Consider the following 16,243-nt stretch of genomic DNA (forward strand, 5'->3'; position numbering starts at 1 on the left):
GGTTTCCTCCCACAATCCAAAAATGTGCAGGTTAGGTGAATTTGTCATGCTGAATTGTCCATAGTGTTAGGTGCACTAGTCAGGGGTAAATATAGGGAATGGCTCTGGGTGGGTTACTGTTGAGAAGGTCAGTGTGGACTTGTTGGGCCGAAGGGTCTGTTTCCATACTGTAGGGAATCTAACCTAATCACTCCAACTACAACAGGTATCTAGCCCTGTGGTTTCAGAACCAATGTGATCTACATCAGCCATCTGAACCCACCTACTTCCCTAGGATTCTGAGTTACCATAGCAACACCCACCTTTTATATGTATGTTGTAGTTAGGACTATGGAGTGTGATGATGTGACTCCAATCTCTGACCAGGAAACCGTCCAGATTTTACCAACTCCCATTGGCGAATTTATAAGAGATTTACGCTTTGGAACTCAACCCTGATTGGCCTCATGTTGAACTCACCTTCCTTGGCCATCAAGCCCTGAGTGAGACTTCATTCCACAGCTCCTGCCTTAGAAGGGTGGTATGGTACAGTGGCACAGTGGTTAACACTGCTGCCTCACAGTGCCAGGGAGCTGGGTTTGATTCCAGCCTCCGGCGACAGTGTGGCGTATGCACATTTTTCTTGTCTCTGCGTGGTGCTCTGGTTTCCTCCCACAGTCCAAAGATGTGGGGGTTGGGTGGATTGGCCATGAAAAATTATCCATAGTGTCCAAGGATGCGCAGGCTAGGTGGATTAGCCATGGGAAATACAGGGATGGGGTAGGGAGGTGGGTCTGGGTGTGCTGCTGTTTGGAAGGTTGGTGTGGATATGATGGGTCAAATGGCCTGCTTCCACATGATAGGGACTCCATGATTCTATAGGCAGGGGTGTTACCCATTCAGCCTCAAGACCTCTTGTTACCATACTGTGTAGAGGATAAGAAAGCATTGGAAAGGGAGCAACAAAGATTTTCAAGGATGATACATGAACTGTGATGCTATATCTATCAGAAAGGGATGGACAGTTAGGTCACTTATAGGACCCTTCTCAATTTTTGAAAATAGAGAAGTACATGAATAGGAAAGGTTTATCAGGGATATGAGCCAGGAGCAGGCTGGTGAGGCTAGTTTAGTTTGGGACTATGTTGAGCATGGATTGGTTGGACCAAAGGGCCTGTCTCTGTGTTGTATGATTCTTTGACTGTATTAAAAGGAATATCCACATTTGAGAAACAGCAAATCGAGAGGCCATCAATGTAAGATAGTCAAGGGAAATGTAGAAAGAACATCTTATGGTGATGATATGGAACTCCTTATTATAGGGAGTGGTTGAAGTTAATCGACTAATTGTACTTATGCTGAAGCTCGGTGAGACTATGAGAAAAAACACAATAAAAGATTGCAAGCAAAGATATAGATGAGGAAATATGGAAAGAGGCTCAAGTGGAGCACAAATACTGGCATGGATTCACTGGGCCAAATGGCATGTTCCTGGGTTACGTGTGTAATTCTCCTTAAACTGCTTCACATGAGAGTTATTGGACAAGATGTGGCACCAAATCATAGATATTAGGATAGATGATGAAGTTTTGTCAAAAACCAGGCTTTAAAGAGGAACTCAAAAGGAGGGTGAGAAAGTATAGAAAGCAGAGGAAGTGGTCAATATTTGCCGATGAAGCAGGCACAGTTACTAATGAAGGGAAGGAAAGCTGGGATGTGCAAGAAACCAAAACAGAAGAAGTATGAGCAAAGCAGTATATTGAAGACCTACAGTACACATAAAGCATTGATTTGGAGAGACTGAAAAATATGGTCTTATGGACATCCTATTCTCAGGACATCCCAAAGCACAGTATTGCCATTGTCATGAAATGTCATCACCATTGTAACATAAAATCCATTACATCAAGATCACATACTGTAAGTTCTTGGCTTGTGTATCTAATATAAAAAAAGGGAACAAAGGACACTTCTAGCTAGGTGTGGCCATGTGGAAATAAGTAACAAGAATTATGATTAATTGAGATCAAGTATTTTAAATTGTCTGTAATTGAATGTGTGTAGATTTGGCTGGGTCACCCATTGTGATAAGGACTATTCTTTTAAATCAGCCTTTTAAAAGGGGAGATATTGGCAACAATTCAATATACTCCTAATTTTTTTCTTGATTCACACTTTCTGGCAGCCAGCTAACAGCCCACAGCCATCCAGCAGCCCTGTGAGAGCACTGAGCTCCTTCCTTGCAGTCTTGTTTGTAACCCTTTGTGAGGCAAAACTTGTTGTGAAATAGCCGGTGAACCTTTCCCTCTCTGTCCCAGTCAGGGTTAGAGCAAAAAGGTTTGAAGCTGAAAGGGTTATACTGGTCACTGTGGAGTGCTCTCATGCTCCAATCTCTGGAAGTGTAAATATGGTACAGAATGTGTGTCTGCAAATGTCAGCCTGCTGCTTAGCTAATACAACTGAGCTTCCTTGATCAGATAAGAGAGGAACTGAATGCCTGAGCTGGCTGGTTTCTTGCAGGCGGGGTTTCTTTATGCTATAAAGCAGAGGGAGATTTTCTCCACTTCAATTTAGCTTTAGGGCTTGGCTGAAGCTTTAGTTTTTTTTCAGTGATTCACCCTCCCCCCTCCCTCTCGTTCTGTCTCTCGCTCACCCTTCTCTCTCAGTACTTCTGAAGGGTCAGGTAACAGCAAGCTGCCAGTGCTGGTCTCACACGCTTCCTCTTGATGCCTGAGTGATGGCGGGATGAGAGGCTGGGAGAATGGAGAGGAAAGTTTGTGTGATCAAAACAGATTTTCGTCAGTATCGTCCAACTATTAGTGTTCAAGTCAAGCCTCTAGCACATGTAAGACAGAAATGCCATCCTTAATCTCACTTTGGAAGCTGTCCTTAGTTTATACATGGTTAAAGAGACAGCATAGTGCTTTTACTACTCAGCTTAAATTGGCAATGTTTTGTGTTGATTTAAGTGCAACTCTGACTCTTTATATTATCTTGTAATGCATGGACTGACAGCTGACTTCTATCATTGGTTCTGTCAGTTTTATCAAAAGATAAACTTTTACTGAAAAGCTTCATTTAAAAGTGTATACTTATAATGATGTTTACCTGTATTGCAGCAACTGATATTTGATTTATGCAAAATAATATCAAGGTGAAGATGCAAGCTTGGACTAAAATAGAATTTGTCCACATTGTGCTTTTCGTGAAGGGTTTTTAATGATGTTGATTAAAAGTTAAAGTATAAATGTCCATAGTTAATCTTACATGCAATATATTTTTAATGTTTTACACTGAAAAGAGTAAAAATGTATATTTATACAGAACAATTCCTTTTTTAGAAAGGCCAAAAGTGTTTTATAGTTAATGAAAGTACATTTGAAAAATAGCTATAGTTGTAATGTTGGAAATATGAGAGTAAATTTGTACATAGTAAGCTCCCATGAAGGTCAATATGAAGAATCACATGTTTCAGTGGAATTGGTTGAGGAAAACATTGGCCAGGGAATACTCATCTGCTCTTCACATTGTGCCATGAGATAGCTTGCATCCTCCTGATAGGACAGTTTAATGCTTTATTCAAAAGGTGGCTCCTCTGATAGTGCAGTGACCCCTAAGTATTACACTGAAGCCAATTGTATGTTTCACTCCCTGGAGTGGGGTCAGATCCAGTTGCCTTCAGGATGGGAAATGAGAGTGTAACTACTGAGCTATACCTGACCTCAATATTAACTTGACAGCTCACAACAATCCATGTAAATTTTGGTCATTCATATATGTATAAGGATGCATGTTTCTTCTGCACAAGATTGTGTAGTTTGCACGTTGAATTTTTTCAAAAACCAGGTAGTTCCTCTTGTCATGCTTACCAGCTGACCTTTCTACCAATTCTACATTGCACTTGAAATGTAAAAGCCAAATGTAGTCTTCAAGTAAAAAGGGTATCAGACAGAGAATAATAACAAGAGCTAGGCCATACAGGTGAAACTCAATCACTTTTTACATCTCGTATCCCATCCTGTATAATACCTCAATTCTTCTTGAAGACAAATTGACTTCATTGACAGGAATGTCTTCACGGTACAGACTGAGCAATAGTAAGAAGGATAGTTGAAAAGGTATACTTCATAGCAGGTGGGAAGGGTGTAATTACAGCGTGACTGGTTTACGTAAACAGTCTCTAATGTAGGCAGCAATCTATGTGAGGCAGTTGGGAGTACAGGTGATTGTAGGTTTTCTACCATATTACGTTTGTGAAACTAGCCCTTCTTAGTTTCAGATCAGCTTTCCAATATTTATAATATTTATAATTTATTCTTATTTAATATTTATAAGGCATGAGCCTAGACTTATTAAATTCCCTCCCCCCAACCTTGTACCCTGCTTGTTTTGTCCTTTGGTTGTTTGGAATGGGATCAGAATCATCCAAGCATGATTGCAAGCAATGTAGGAGAACTTAGAACCTTACTTCCTCCCATAGTGTCAGCCCCTCACCTGAGCCTTATTCCATGATGTAACCAGTTTCTGCCCCAAAGGCACCTCCTTTGCATATTTCAACCTCTTCCCGACCCCACGCCACAAACTACCATGCCCCATGCCATCTCATCACAAGAAAGCTACAGCTTCTTACTGTGAGGCTGAGGGTTTTGAGACAGAGCAAGAGAGGGATGAGATGGGTGGATGTATGAAGCCAGTAGGGATCACGGACCAGAGAGAAGGGGATTGAGACTGAGAAAGGGAGAAATAAGTGCTGAGGATATAAAAGGGATGGTAATTGGAATTCAGGAATAGAGGATCAGAGATTGAGGAGTTTTTCCTCCAAAAGATAAGGGAATGTGGAGAAAGAAGGTTTTTGAACTATTTGGTAACCACTCACAGGTTGTGGGTGTTGCTGGCTAGGTCAGCATTTATTGTCCATTCCTGATTTACCATAAGAAAATAATGGCAATCTTTTACATCCTGGGATGCTTCAGGACAAGTGGTCATGGAGGCAGAGAGAAGTGTATCGATTGAAAAAGAAGAATATTGCAGGATGGTGGAAGGGCAAGAGGAGAGATTTGAGTTACATAAGAATCTGTTAGCACAGGTAGCAAGAGCCAAATAACCTCTTCTTACAGTATAATCTTTATTGCTCTATGAACATTCTCTGTTGAATGCAGACCTAAGATGTGGTTTTGAATTGTTGGCACTGAGCTGAGGTTGAGAGAATATGTTCTGTAAGAAGTGACTCAAACATGGAACCCATTGGCCTTTAGGCAATCTTTTGGATTGGTTTAGGTCAGCCTGTGCTACCTAGTTTCAACCTGAGAGAAATCAGCTCCAGCTGAGGTTCTCAGTTCAGGATTGATATCCTGGGTTTAAACTAGATTACAAGGCAGTTTGTCCAGAGTAAACTCAGGAGCTGACCATACACTTCCATTGGCCTCTGGGCCAGACTATCCCTGGTTGCCTTTCAGAAACTGGTGTTGAGCTACCTTCTTGAACCCATGCAGTCCATGTGGTGTAGGTGGACCCACAATGCTCTAAAGGGGGGATTCCAGAATTTTAACCCAGCAAGACTGAAGGAACAATGACCTCTTTCCAAGTCACGATGGTGAGTGATTTGGAGGGGAATTGCGGGTGGTGTTGTTCTCATATATTTGCTTACCTTATCTTTCAATATAGAAGTGGTTGTGCATTTAAAAATTGCTCTCCCTGGAGCCTTGGCATATTTATGCAGTGCATCTTGTAGATGATAGGTACTGCTACACTTCAGTGAAGGTGTGACTGAGTGGTTGTCCATGTTGTGCCAATCAGGGGAGCTGCTTTTTCCGAATGTTGTCAAGCTTCTTGAATGGTGCTGGAGCTGCGCTCATCCAGACAAGTGGAGAGTCTTCCATCGAATCCCTGATTTGTACCTTGGGGATGATGGACAGACTTTTGGGAATCAGGAAATGAATTACTTGCTGCAGAATTCCTAGCTATTATCCTGTTTTTACAGTCAAGTATGGTTAGTCCAGTTCAGTTTCTGGTTAATGGTAGGCCCTATGATGTTAAGCCTGGCAATTCAGTGATGGTAATGCCATTGAATGTCAAGGGATAATAGTTAGATTCTTTCTCATTGGCAATAATTATTGCATGGGACTTATGTGTCACTAACCATGCTTGCCATGTATCAGCCCACGCCTTCATATTGTCCAGGTCTTGCTGCATTTGGATATGGACTGCTTCAGTATTTGGGGATTCACAAATGGTGCTGAATAATGTGCATCCATGAGTGAACATCCTCATATCTGGCCTTATGATGGAGGGAACGTCATTGATAAAGCAGCTGGAGATGTTTGGATCTAGGACAGTACCCTGAGGAACTCCTGCAGAAATGTCCTGGAGTTTGAGATGACTGACTTCCAATAACCAAAATTATCTTCCTTCAGGCCAGGTATGATTACAATTTGTGGAAAGTGTCCTCCAAGTCCCATTGACTCCAGTTTAGGTCAGGCTCCTTGATGCTGCACCCAGTCAAATATAGCCTCGATGATAATGGTAGTCACTCTCACCTGTGGAATTAAGCTTTCTTGCCCATGTTCAAACTAAGACTGCAATGAGGTCACTGGCTGAGAGGTTCCAGTGTATTATTGATGTCACCTTTCATCGGTTTACTGATAATCAAGAGGACACTAATGTGGCAGTAATTGATTAGGTTGGATTTGTCCTGCTTTTTGTGTTAAGGATATACTTCGGCAATTTTCCACGGTGTCAGGTTGATGCCAGTGTTGTAGCTTTCATGGACCAGCTTGGTTAGGGGCACATTAACCTTTTGGAGCACAAACCTTCAGTACTATTGCTGGAATGTTGGCAGGACCCATAACCTTTTAACTATCTAGTGTCCACAGCAGATTCTTGATCTGACATGGAGTGAATTAAATTGGTTGAAGACAGCTCCATGTGATTGTCAGAACCTCTTGAGGAGGTAAAGATTAATTATGTACTCAGAGGGTACAGCTGGCTGAAGGTTGATGTGAACGCTTCAGCCTGAATGTGTTAGGCTCTTCCTTCCTTGAGGATGGGGGCATTTGTGGAAACTCCTCCTCCAGTGACTCGTTCAATACTCCAGCACTGTTCATGAGTGGATGTGGCAGGACTGCAGAGCTGATCCATTGGTTGTTGATTTGTTACGTTGCTTGTTACATAGTCCTGTTTGTAGCTTAGCAGGTTGACATCTCAGTTTTAGGTATGCCTGGTACTGCTCCTGTTGTGCCCCCCTGCACTCTCCATTGAACCAGGAATGATTCCTCTGGCTTGATACCTTGGGCAATGGGATTGTAAATTGTGTTGGGATACAATTTGGCTGCTGCAGATGGCCCACGATGCCTCATGGATGTCCAGTCTTGAGTTTCTAAATCTGTTTGAAGTCTGTCCTATCTCCCATGGTGATTGTGCCACACAACATTATCTTCAATGTAAGGACTACATCTCCACAAGGACTGCATGGCACTCACTCTTACCACTACTTTCATGGGCAGATGCACCTGAAGCTGGCAGGCTGGTGAGGACAAGGTGAAGTTTGTTCTTCCCTCTTATTGATACCCTCATTACTCACCCTCATTACTCAGCAATAGCACTGAAATCCCCCACTCAGACTATATTCTGTGTCCTTTCCACCCTCAGTGTTGTTAACCTGGTGGAGTACTGATTCATTAGCCGAGGTGATGTGTTGCATGATAATCAGCATGAGGTTTCCTTGCTCATGTTTGTCTTGAAGCCACAAGGTGTCATGGAGTCCAGAGTCAATGTTGAGGACTCCTGGGGCAACTCCCTCAGTATCCCACTGTGCCACCATCTCTCAGGGTCTGCTGATGTGACAGGACATATCCAAGAATGATGATGGTGGTGTCTGGGACATTGTCTGTAAAGTATGATTCTATGAGTATGACTGTTGCTTGACTAGTCTGTGAAACAGGTCTCCCAATTTTGGCTCTCACCCCAGAAATTAGTCAGGAGAATTTTGCATGGTCAAAAGGGCTGTGTGTGCCATTGTCATTTCCAGTGACTAGGTCGATGCAAGGTGATCCACCCAGTTTCATTCTTCTTTCCTGTTTAATGTGTGATACGACTGAGTAGCTTGCTAGGCCATTTCAGAGGGCAGTTAAGAGTTGGCCACATTGCGATGGGTCTGGAGTCACAGATTGGCCAGACCAGGTATAGACAGCCTGGTTCTTCCCTAAGGGACATTAGTGAACCACAACAGTGATTTCATGGTCTTTATTAGACTTTTAATTCCAGATCTTTAAAATTGAATTCAAATTCCAACATCTGATGTGGTGGTTCCCAGAGGTTCCCAGAATATTACTTTGGTCTCTAGCTTATAAGTCGAAATGTCTATGGATTATAATTAGACTATTGGGGCATTGGTATTATACTGAGTGGATATTATTATTGGTCATGAACAAAATCTGAATATTATCATGTTACTATTGGTTATTGGGACAATTTCAGTGAATCAAAGTTCCTCTTCTCTTCCTACGCTCTCCCCACATTTAAGCTCTTCCGTCTCATCAGATTCAAAGCCCTCTTTCAGTTTTCCCATTTCTCTATCCTCCCCTTTCTCTCTTGCCCTGCTCATGGCAGTCTCCTGACTCTTGGAACTTGATACCAACAACTACTGGCTCAATGCTGCAATTGAAAATATTCGAGCAAAGAGGATTTGACCTTTACAGGACTGACAGCATCTTCAGATAGAGAAACAGAGTTAACGCATCAAGACCATATAGAGACACACTGGGCTTGAAAAGTTAACTCTGTTCTCATTCCACAAATGCTGTCAGACCTGTCGAATTTTGCCAGCAATTTTTGTTTTTATTTCAGATCTCCAGCATCTGCTGCATGTTGATTTTATTAGGACTTGACCATTAGTTGGTAAATGCATTGACATTTGAAGGTGTCACATGATCAACTTTGAACCAGAGTTGGTGATGTAGGGGTGCAGAGTGGGAGGATATAGGCTTATTAAAAAAAACTAATATTCTTAATATGTAGGAATAGCAAGTGACTCATGCCTTAGTTGCTGTTCAGGAAGTGGTGATGGAGTGTCAACAGTCTGTATGGGGAAGGTGGAGCACATGTCAGCAAGGATTTTGATCCATCCAGTTGCCCATGTTGTGTCCAGTACACATCCGCCTAGCCACCACTTAATCTCCTCCTTCTCCCCCTGCATTCTTGTTCACCCCATTCCTATTGGTTAAAAATCAGGGATTCTCTGACCAGACTCATGCTCAAAGATTGACCATTTGGGTAAACTCTGATTTGGCATTACTTGTGGAATTCTGCTGTGCACAACTTAACAAGAGAAGGGACGAAAAAAGGCATGAAATGGAGAAAATTCTTTCGTTAAACAGAACAGGGAAGTCTGATTATGCAGAAACTTCTGTGTTTTGACATGATTTCTTATATAACTTGGTCTAATCCATTTTTGTTTGGATTGTCAGCTTTCCAAAATGGCTAATAATATAGTATTGAAGATGAAGTCATGTATGAAGAATGTGAGGCCTTAAATCCAATTTGTATTTCAGCTTCTCAAAAGTGATTCACATCTCATGCAAGTAGCAAGTCTATGCTTGTCCCTTGCTGGTCCGTTAGCAAATGCATATTATTACTAAAACCCATTTTAAGGTGTTGGTTACAGCACTGCAGGGCTGTTGGTTCACAACAGGCCTTTAGGGATCAGCAATCACCACCGATTAATTGCCTTGACTAATATGATCAGCAGTACAAATGTCAACTCCATCTTCTGAATATCCTCCCCTGTCAATCTAATTGGAGTGGTGGAAGACTTCAAGTGTAAAAATATGTGCTCATGTCACTCACACAGGACTTTGGTGCCAATTTGCAATATGGAAGAACTTCAAGGAACTTGAATGCTCTTCAAACACCCTTCAGGAATTTTTAAAAATTGAGTTCCATTCATTTTGTTCTTAAATGGAAGCACATTCATTAATAATTGGAGGCTCTCGGCAACATTCTAAATTTTCAAAATGATGGGTAAAATGTAGGCACATGTCTCAGGTGCTTGGATGTGCAAAATTGAATGAAATGAGCAAAAGACATTTTAAAAAAAGGGAAGGCTGATACAATTAAAATTAGGGCGTTGGGTCATGTGTTGAAGTTTACATCATGTATACTTGGGTGATTAAGAAGTTGTTTAGCATACTCTCCTTCATTGCTCAGGCCTTTGAGGAGTAAAGTTAAGCTGTCATGTTGAGGTTGTACAGGCCATTCATGAGGCCTCTTCTGGAGTACTGTGTCCAGTTCTAGTTGCCCTGCTATAGGAAGGATGTTATTAAGCTGGAGTGTGTACAGAAAAGATTTACCAGAACGTTGCCAGTAATGGAGGGTCTGAGTTATAAGGTGGGGTTGGATAGGCTGGGACATTTTAACTGCAGCATAAGAGGTTAAGAGGTGACCATATGGAGGTTTATAAAATCATGAAGGATGTAGATAAGGTGAATGGCAGGTATTTTTTTTCCCTCTGGTAAGTAATTTCAGGACTGGGGGACATATTTTAAGGTGAGGGGGAAAGATTTAAAAAAGACATGAGGGGCAATGTTTTTACTCAGAGTGGTTCATGTGTGGAATGAACCTTTATAGGAAATGGTGGATGTGGGTACAGATACAATGTTTAAAAGGCATTTAGATAATTACATGAATAAGAAATATTTGGAGGGTTATGAACCAAGTTCAGGCAGGTGAACTAATTTAGTTTGGGATTATGGTCGGCATGGACTGGTTGGACCAAAGGTTCTGTTTCCATACTGTATGACGCTATGATATCTTTTACCCATGTTTTTGTATCTGCAACGTTAATTGACCCTGAGGCAACCAGTGTCATTGCTGAGCGTGCTTGGGGAAACCAGCTGTACAGAAGTTATGCCAGAGAAAGGCAAGTAACTATGACCGGCAATTCACTTTCCAAACTCTTATTTCTGATCTCTTGGCTCCTCAATATTCAAACCCCTGTCCACTGACTCCAATCTAATTCGTCTGGACCTCACATCCAGGTTTCCCCTTTCTTCCCATCCTTGCAGTCACCTGACTTCTCCTCCAACCATCTGCAGTGAGCATGGTTCCATTTCCCGTGATCCCACCCTTCCTGGTCCCACTCCTTCCTGTGTGGGATCTGCCCTGGCAGCAGCATTACCAGCAATTCCAGCAACAAATTCAACACCATCCAAGAAAAAGCAACCCTGCTTGGTCAACACCCGGCCCATCATTTTAAGCACTCACTTTCTCCTCAACCCACACCTGTGTGTAGCATTTACAAGATGCACTGGAGCAGCTCACCAAATCTCTTTCAATAGCACCTTCCAAACTTGCAAGCTCTGACACTTCCAGGGATAAGGGCAGCAGATGCATGGACACACCAGCATCAAGATCCCCTCCAAGTCAACAAACCATCCTGAGGTGGTAAAATGTTGCTATTTGTTCACAATCATTGGATCAAAATCCTGAAACTATCTTCCTGATAGCATCAAGGATGTCCCTACACCACAAGGATCACTGTGCTTGAAGAAGACAGCTCAGCAACAGCTTCTGAAGGACTTTTAGAAATAAACAATACGTGCTGATCTTGCCAACAATATCCTCAGCTAAAAATGGATAAAACACAAATGAGATTAAGGTGAAAAATTTCCAGGATATAAAAACGAGTAGCAGGAGTGAGCAATTCAGCCCCTTGAGCCTGCTCCACCATTTAATACTCTCACATTTAATATGATCCCATCTCAGCCTCATCTCCACTTTCCTGCCCTCTGTCCATAACCTTTCAATCCTGTTACTAATTAAAAGTCTGCCTACCTCCTCCTTAACTTTATTCAGTGTCCCGGTGTCCGCTGCACTCTGGGACAGTGAAGTCCACGGACTCATGACCCTTTGAGAGAAGAAATTCCTCCTCATCTCTGCCCTAAATTTGCTACTCCTTAGCCTACAATGATGATGCCTCATTCTAGATTGCCCTACAAGGAGAAACTTCTGTACTCTGTCTACTTGTCAATTCCCTTAAGCATCTTGTATATCTCAATTAAATCTCTCATTCTTCTCTACATGAGGAAGTTCAAACTTAACTGTATCTCTTGGACTTCTTGAACCAACTGTTAGTGGTAAAATGATGCTGATATTTGATGCAGTGACTTGCTGAAAATTGTTCCTCAGAGGGAAGGAAAGCCACTTGGTCTCCCTATGTGTCATTACTGTCCACTGCTACTACAAACTGTTGCTGTTAAATAAACACTTCAAACTTGTCTTACTTCCCTCCACTTCCCAGTTAGTAAAAACACACACAAACACACAATGCTGTACCTAAAGTGTAATTATTGCTGGACATGGAAAAGTTAGACGATGTGTACATTGAACTAATTAGCAAGTATAGAGGAGGTGTTTCCACCACCACATTTTGAAAGTAATATAGAAAATGTATTTTTATTCTGTAGACATTTAATCATATACTGGAAAGAATAACATAAATGTCTTTGATTTTTTTCCCCCCCTAAAAAATATGCATTGTCTTATAGATTCAAGCTCAAAGATTGGTGAATCAACATGAGTATACAGTTCTTTGAACTAAAGCCATACACTGTAGTGACTTTTAAGTAACAATGAGTTGTTTGAGCTTGAGGTGACGGGAGGATATTCTGCATATATTTGATACATTAGCAGGAAGCTGGATAAGCACATGTGGGAGAAAGGAATAGAAAAACAAACGGGACATCTAAGGTGAATAAAGTAGCAGGAGGTTTGAGTGGAATATAAATACTGATTTAAACCAGTTGATTGGAATGGTCTGTCACTATGCTGGAACTTCTACAAATGTTTGAAGTTTATTATAATGCGGTTCAGTATACTGCAAATTTTCTTATAGTAGAGCATTTCAGCTTCCAAGAGATACCTGCAGTTACTTGCCTTTTTGGTCGCATAAGGTGTTTTTCACGAATACTGAAAAATAAGGCCACAACAGTAAAATTTCAGGCTATTGAAGTACTGAATTCAATTTTTGAAATAAGATTGACATAGAGATGTTTCTATTGGCAGGTGGAACAAGGCGAAGAGATCATATCCTCAAAATTAGGGGGATTTAGGACTGAATTGAGAAGGAACTCCTGCAGTTGAGGTTAATCACAAAAATTTCAAGGGAAGAAAATGAGGAAGTCTTTTATCTGCCAATTAACCCATGAGAAAAATAATAAACACATGATGTTAAGCATTTGGCCTTCACACACTCATTATGGAGAACACTGTTCACAAACAAACATACAAAGTTTAAAAGGGGATAATGTCCAATACAAAAAGGAAAATAACCGAATATATAGTTTAGAGTCACTTGAGGCGTTAGGATTTAACCTGAGACCACGGACTGCTTAGTTTGCGACAATCCGCAGTAGGGAATATTGCATTTATCTATTGATCTGTCGATGAATTGCTGTTTCTTTTTCATCTATATTGTCCCCAGGCACTTTCTCCTCTTGAGAGGGAGAGACAGAGTTCCCAGCCTGTGTTCAATGTTACATCCTCCGTTTCTCTATTGCAGAACCGCTACAGTAGAAACGAGTTAACTCCATTTAAATTGGGGTGAAGTATAACCTTGCGCTAAAACAAATGCTTGCAGCCAAGTCAAGAGTTTGAAAAGAGGGGAGTTGATTCATTCTTCCTCATTTGGTCCCAACAATTTCCTTGCCTTATCTTCTTTACACCAAAGGCAAGCTTCTTGAAATGCAAGCTTGTTTATGTATTTTTACCTCTTATAGTGTGGAAGAGGGCCATTCGGTCTTTCGAGTCCACACTGATCCTCCAAAGAGCATTGCACCGAGACCCCCCATCCTTATAACCCCACATTTCCTATGGTCAATCGACCCAGCCTGCGCGTCATTGGACTTTGGGAAGAACTGGGAGCACCCGAAGGAAACCCACACAGGCACGAGGAGAACATGCAAACTCCACATAGACAGTCGTCCGAGAGTGGAATCAAACCCAGGTCCCTGGCGCTATGAGGCAAAGCACTGAGCCACCATGTCAGCATCATATACCATTATGATATCATTTCAATGGAAATGCCATTGATTTCTAACTCTAAGGAGAAAGTGAAACACATTCAAAACAATTCGCACTGTACCCCACCCCCCCACATTTAGTTTCCTTCCCCCCACTTAGTTTCCTCCCCTTTTCTTTTACTCAATGACTCAATATCCAAAAGGCAAGTTCTGGCTCATCCACGCAAACTCTCAATTAGTTGAATTGTTTCAATCCATGTGTCAGCTCATTAGCACTTCATGGGAAAGATCTGTTCCAGCCGTCCAGCTCGCCAGATTCCCTAGGACTGTAGGGAGTTCAGAGCATGGTTACTTGGAGATTGAAACTAGAGGTTGTCAGAGTCGAGAGTGTGGTGCTGGAAAAGCACAGCAGATCAGACAGCATCTAAGAAGCAGGAGAATCGAGATTTCGGGCATAAACCCTTCATCAGGAAAGTGACCTGTGGGCTGAGGTGGGGGGGGGGGGGGGGGAGCTGAAAGATAAATGGGAGGGGATGGGGTGGGACTGGAAGGAACATAGCTGGGAATGTGATAAGGGAGATGGAGGTGCAGGTGGAAAGTGATAGGTCGGAGGGGAGGGTGGAGCAGATGGGTGGGAAGGAAGGAAGATGGACAGGTAGAACCGGTCCAGAGGACAATGTCCGGTTGGAGGCTTGGGACTGGGATAAGATGGGGGGAGGGGAAGTGAGGAAACTGGTGAAATCACATTGATCCTGTGTGGTTGCAGGGTCCCAAGGCGGAAGATGAGGTGTTCTTCCTCCAGGCATTGGGTGGTAAGGATTTGGCAGTGGTGGACTGTGACGGGCAGTTAAAATGTTCAGCCACGGGGCAGTGGGGTTGGTTGGTGTGGGTGTCCCAGAGATATTCTCTGAAACGATCTGCAAGATGGCATCCTGTCTCCCCTGTAGAGGAGACCACATCGGCTGCAATGCTTACAGTAGATAACGTGTGTGGAAGTACAGGTAAATTTCTGTTGGATGTGGAAAGATCCTTGGACAGAGGTGGTGGGGTGGGCGCAGGTTTTGAACTTCCTGAGGTGGCAGGGGAAGGTTCCGGGTGTTGGAGGTGGATCTGACGAAGGAGTCATGGTGGGAGTGGTCTTTCTGAAGTGCAGATAGGGCTGGGGAGGGAAATAGGTCCTTATTGGTGGCGTCTGTTTGTCGGTGAAGGAAATATTGGCGGATGATGCGGGGTGTGTGGAGGTTGGTGGGGCGGAAGGTAAGGACCAGATGGGTTCTGTTCCTGTCGCATTGGGAGGATTGGGGGTTCAACGGCAGAGGAAAGGGAATTGGAGGAGATGCACTGGAGGGCATCAGCAACCACTTGGGAGGGGTGATTGTTGTCTTTGAAGAAGGAAGCTATCTGGGATGTTCAATGGTGGAATTTGTCCTCCTGGGAGCAAATGCAGTGGAAGCAGAGGAAATGGGAATAAGGTTTGGCATTTTTACAGGAGGTAGGGTGGGGGGAGGTATAGTCTAGGTAGTTGTGGGAGTCAGTGGGCTTGTAGTAGATTCCCATGGTTAGTTGGTCACTGGGGATGGAGATGGAGTGGTCCAGGAAGGGGAGGGAGGTGTCTGAGATGGTCCAGGTGAATTTGAGGTCAGGGTGGAAGATGTTTGTGAAGTTGATGAACTGTTCAACCTCCAGATGAGTGCATGAGATTGTGCCGATACAGTCATCAATGTAGCAGAGGAAAAGGTGGAGGCTGGTGCTGGTGTAGCTGCGGAAGATGGACTATTCCATGTACTCGACAAACAGGCAGACACAGCTAGGGCCCATGTGGGTGCCCATGGCTACCCATATGGTTTGGAGGAAGTTGGAGGATTGGATGGAGAACTTGCAGATTGTTTCAGAGAATATATCTGAGTTGCCTGCACCAACCAACCCCAACGCCCCGTGGCTGAACATTTTAACTCCTTGTCCCACTTCATCAAGGACATGCAGGTCCTGGGCCTCCTCCATTGCCAAACTCTAACCACCCAACACCTGGAGGAAGAACACCTCATCTTCTGCCTTGGGACCCTGCAACCACACAGGATCAATGTGGATTTTACCAGTTTCCTCATTTCCCCTCCCCCCACCTTATCCCAGGAGTTAGGAAGTCGTGTCTCACTCCCTCTCACTGTCGCTATCTGCTTCCCAGTACCTTCAATTTAATCCACACTGCTACCACCAAGATCACCAACCCTACATTATAGTTTCGATATTCC

General features: G+C 42.9%; 1 protein-coding gene across 13 annotated transcripts in view; it reads left to right on the top strand.

The window, feature by feature from the left end:
* The first annotated feature begins 2,636 nt into the window (after nucleotides 1–2,636).
* Nucleotides 2,637–16,243, top strand: part of LOC140463855 (putative uncharacterized protein MYH16) — a 290,113-nt gene continuing 276,506 nt past the window's right edge. For 6 of the 13 annotated variants that reach the window (XM_072558267.1, XM_072558271.1, XM_072558275.1 and 3 more), the window contains exon 1: nucleotides 2,639–2,824. In XM_072558267.1, the coding sequence (XP_072414368.1) occupies nucleotides 2,741–2,824 (84 nt within the window). In that variant the 5' untranslated portion in view covers nucleotides 2,639–2,740. Of the gene's footprint in view, nucleotides 2,825–16,243 lie in introns of all 13 variants that reach the window. The other 7 variants (XM_072558264.1, XM_072558265.1, XM_072558263.1 and 4 more) reach the window with 3 other exon arrangements.

Source organism: Chiloscyllium punctatum, chromosome 39, assembly GCF_047496795.1.
Source record: "Chiloscyllium punctatum isolate Juve2018m chromosome 39, sChiPun1.3, whole genome shotgun sequence".
In the NCBI taxonomy this organism is placed as follows: domain Eukaryota; kingdom Metazoa; phylum Chordata; class Chondrichthyes; order Orectolobiformes; family Hemiscylliidae; genus Chiloscyllium; species Chiloscyllium punctatum.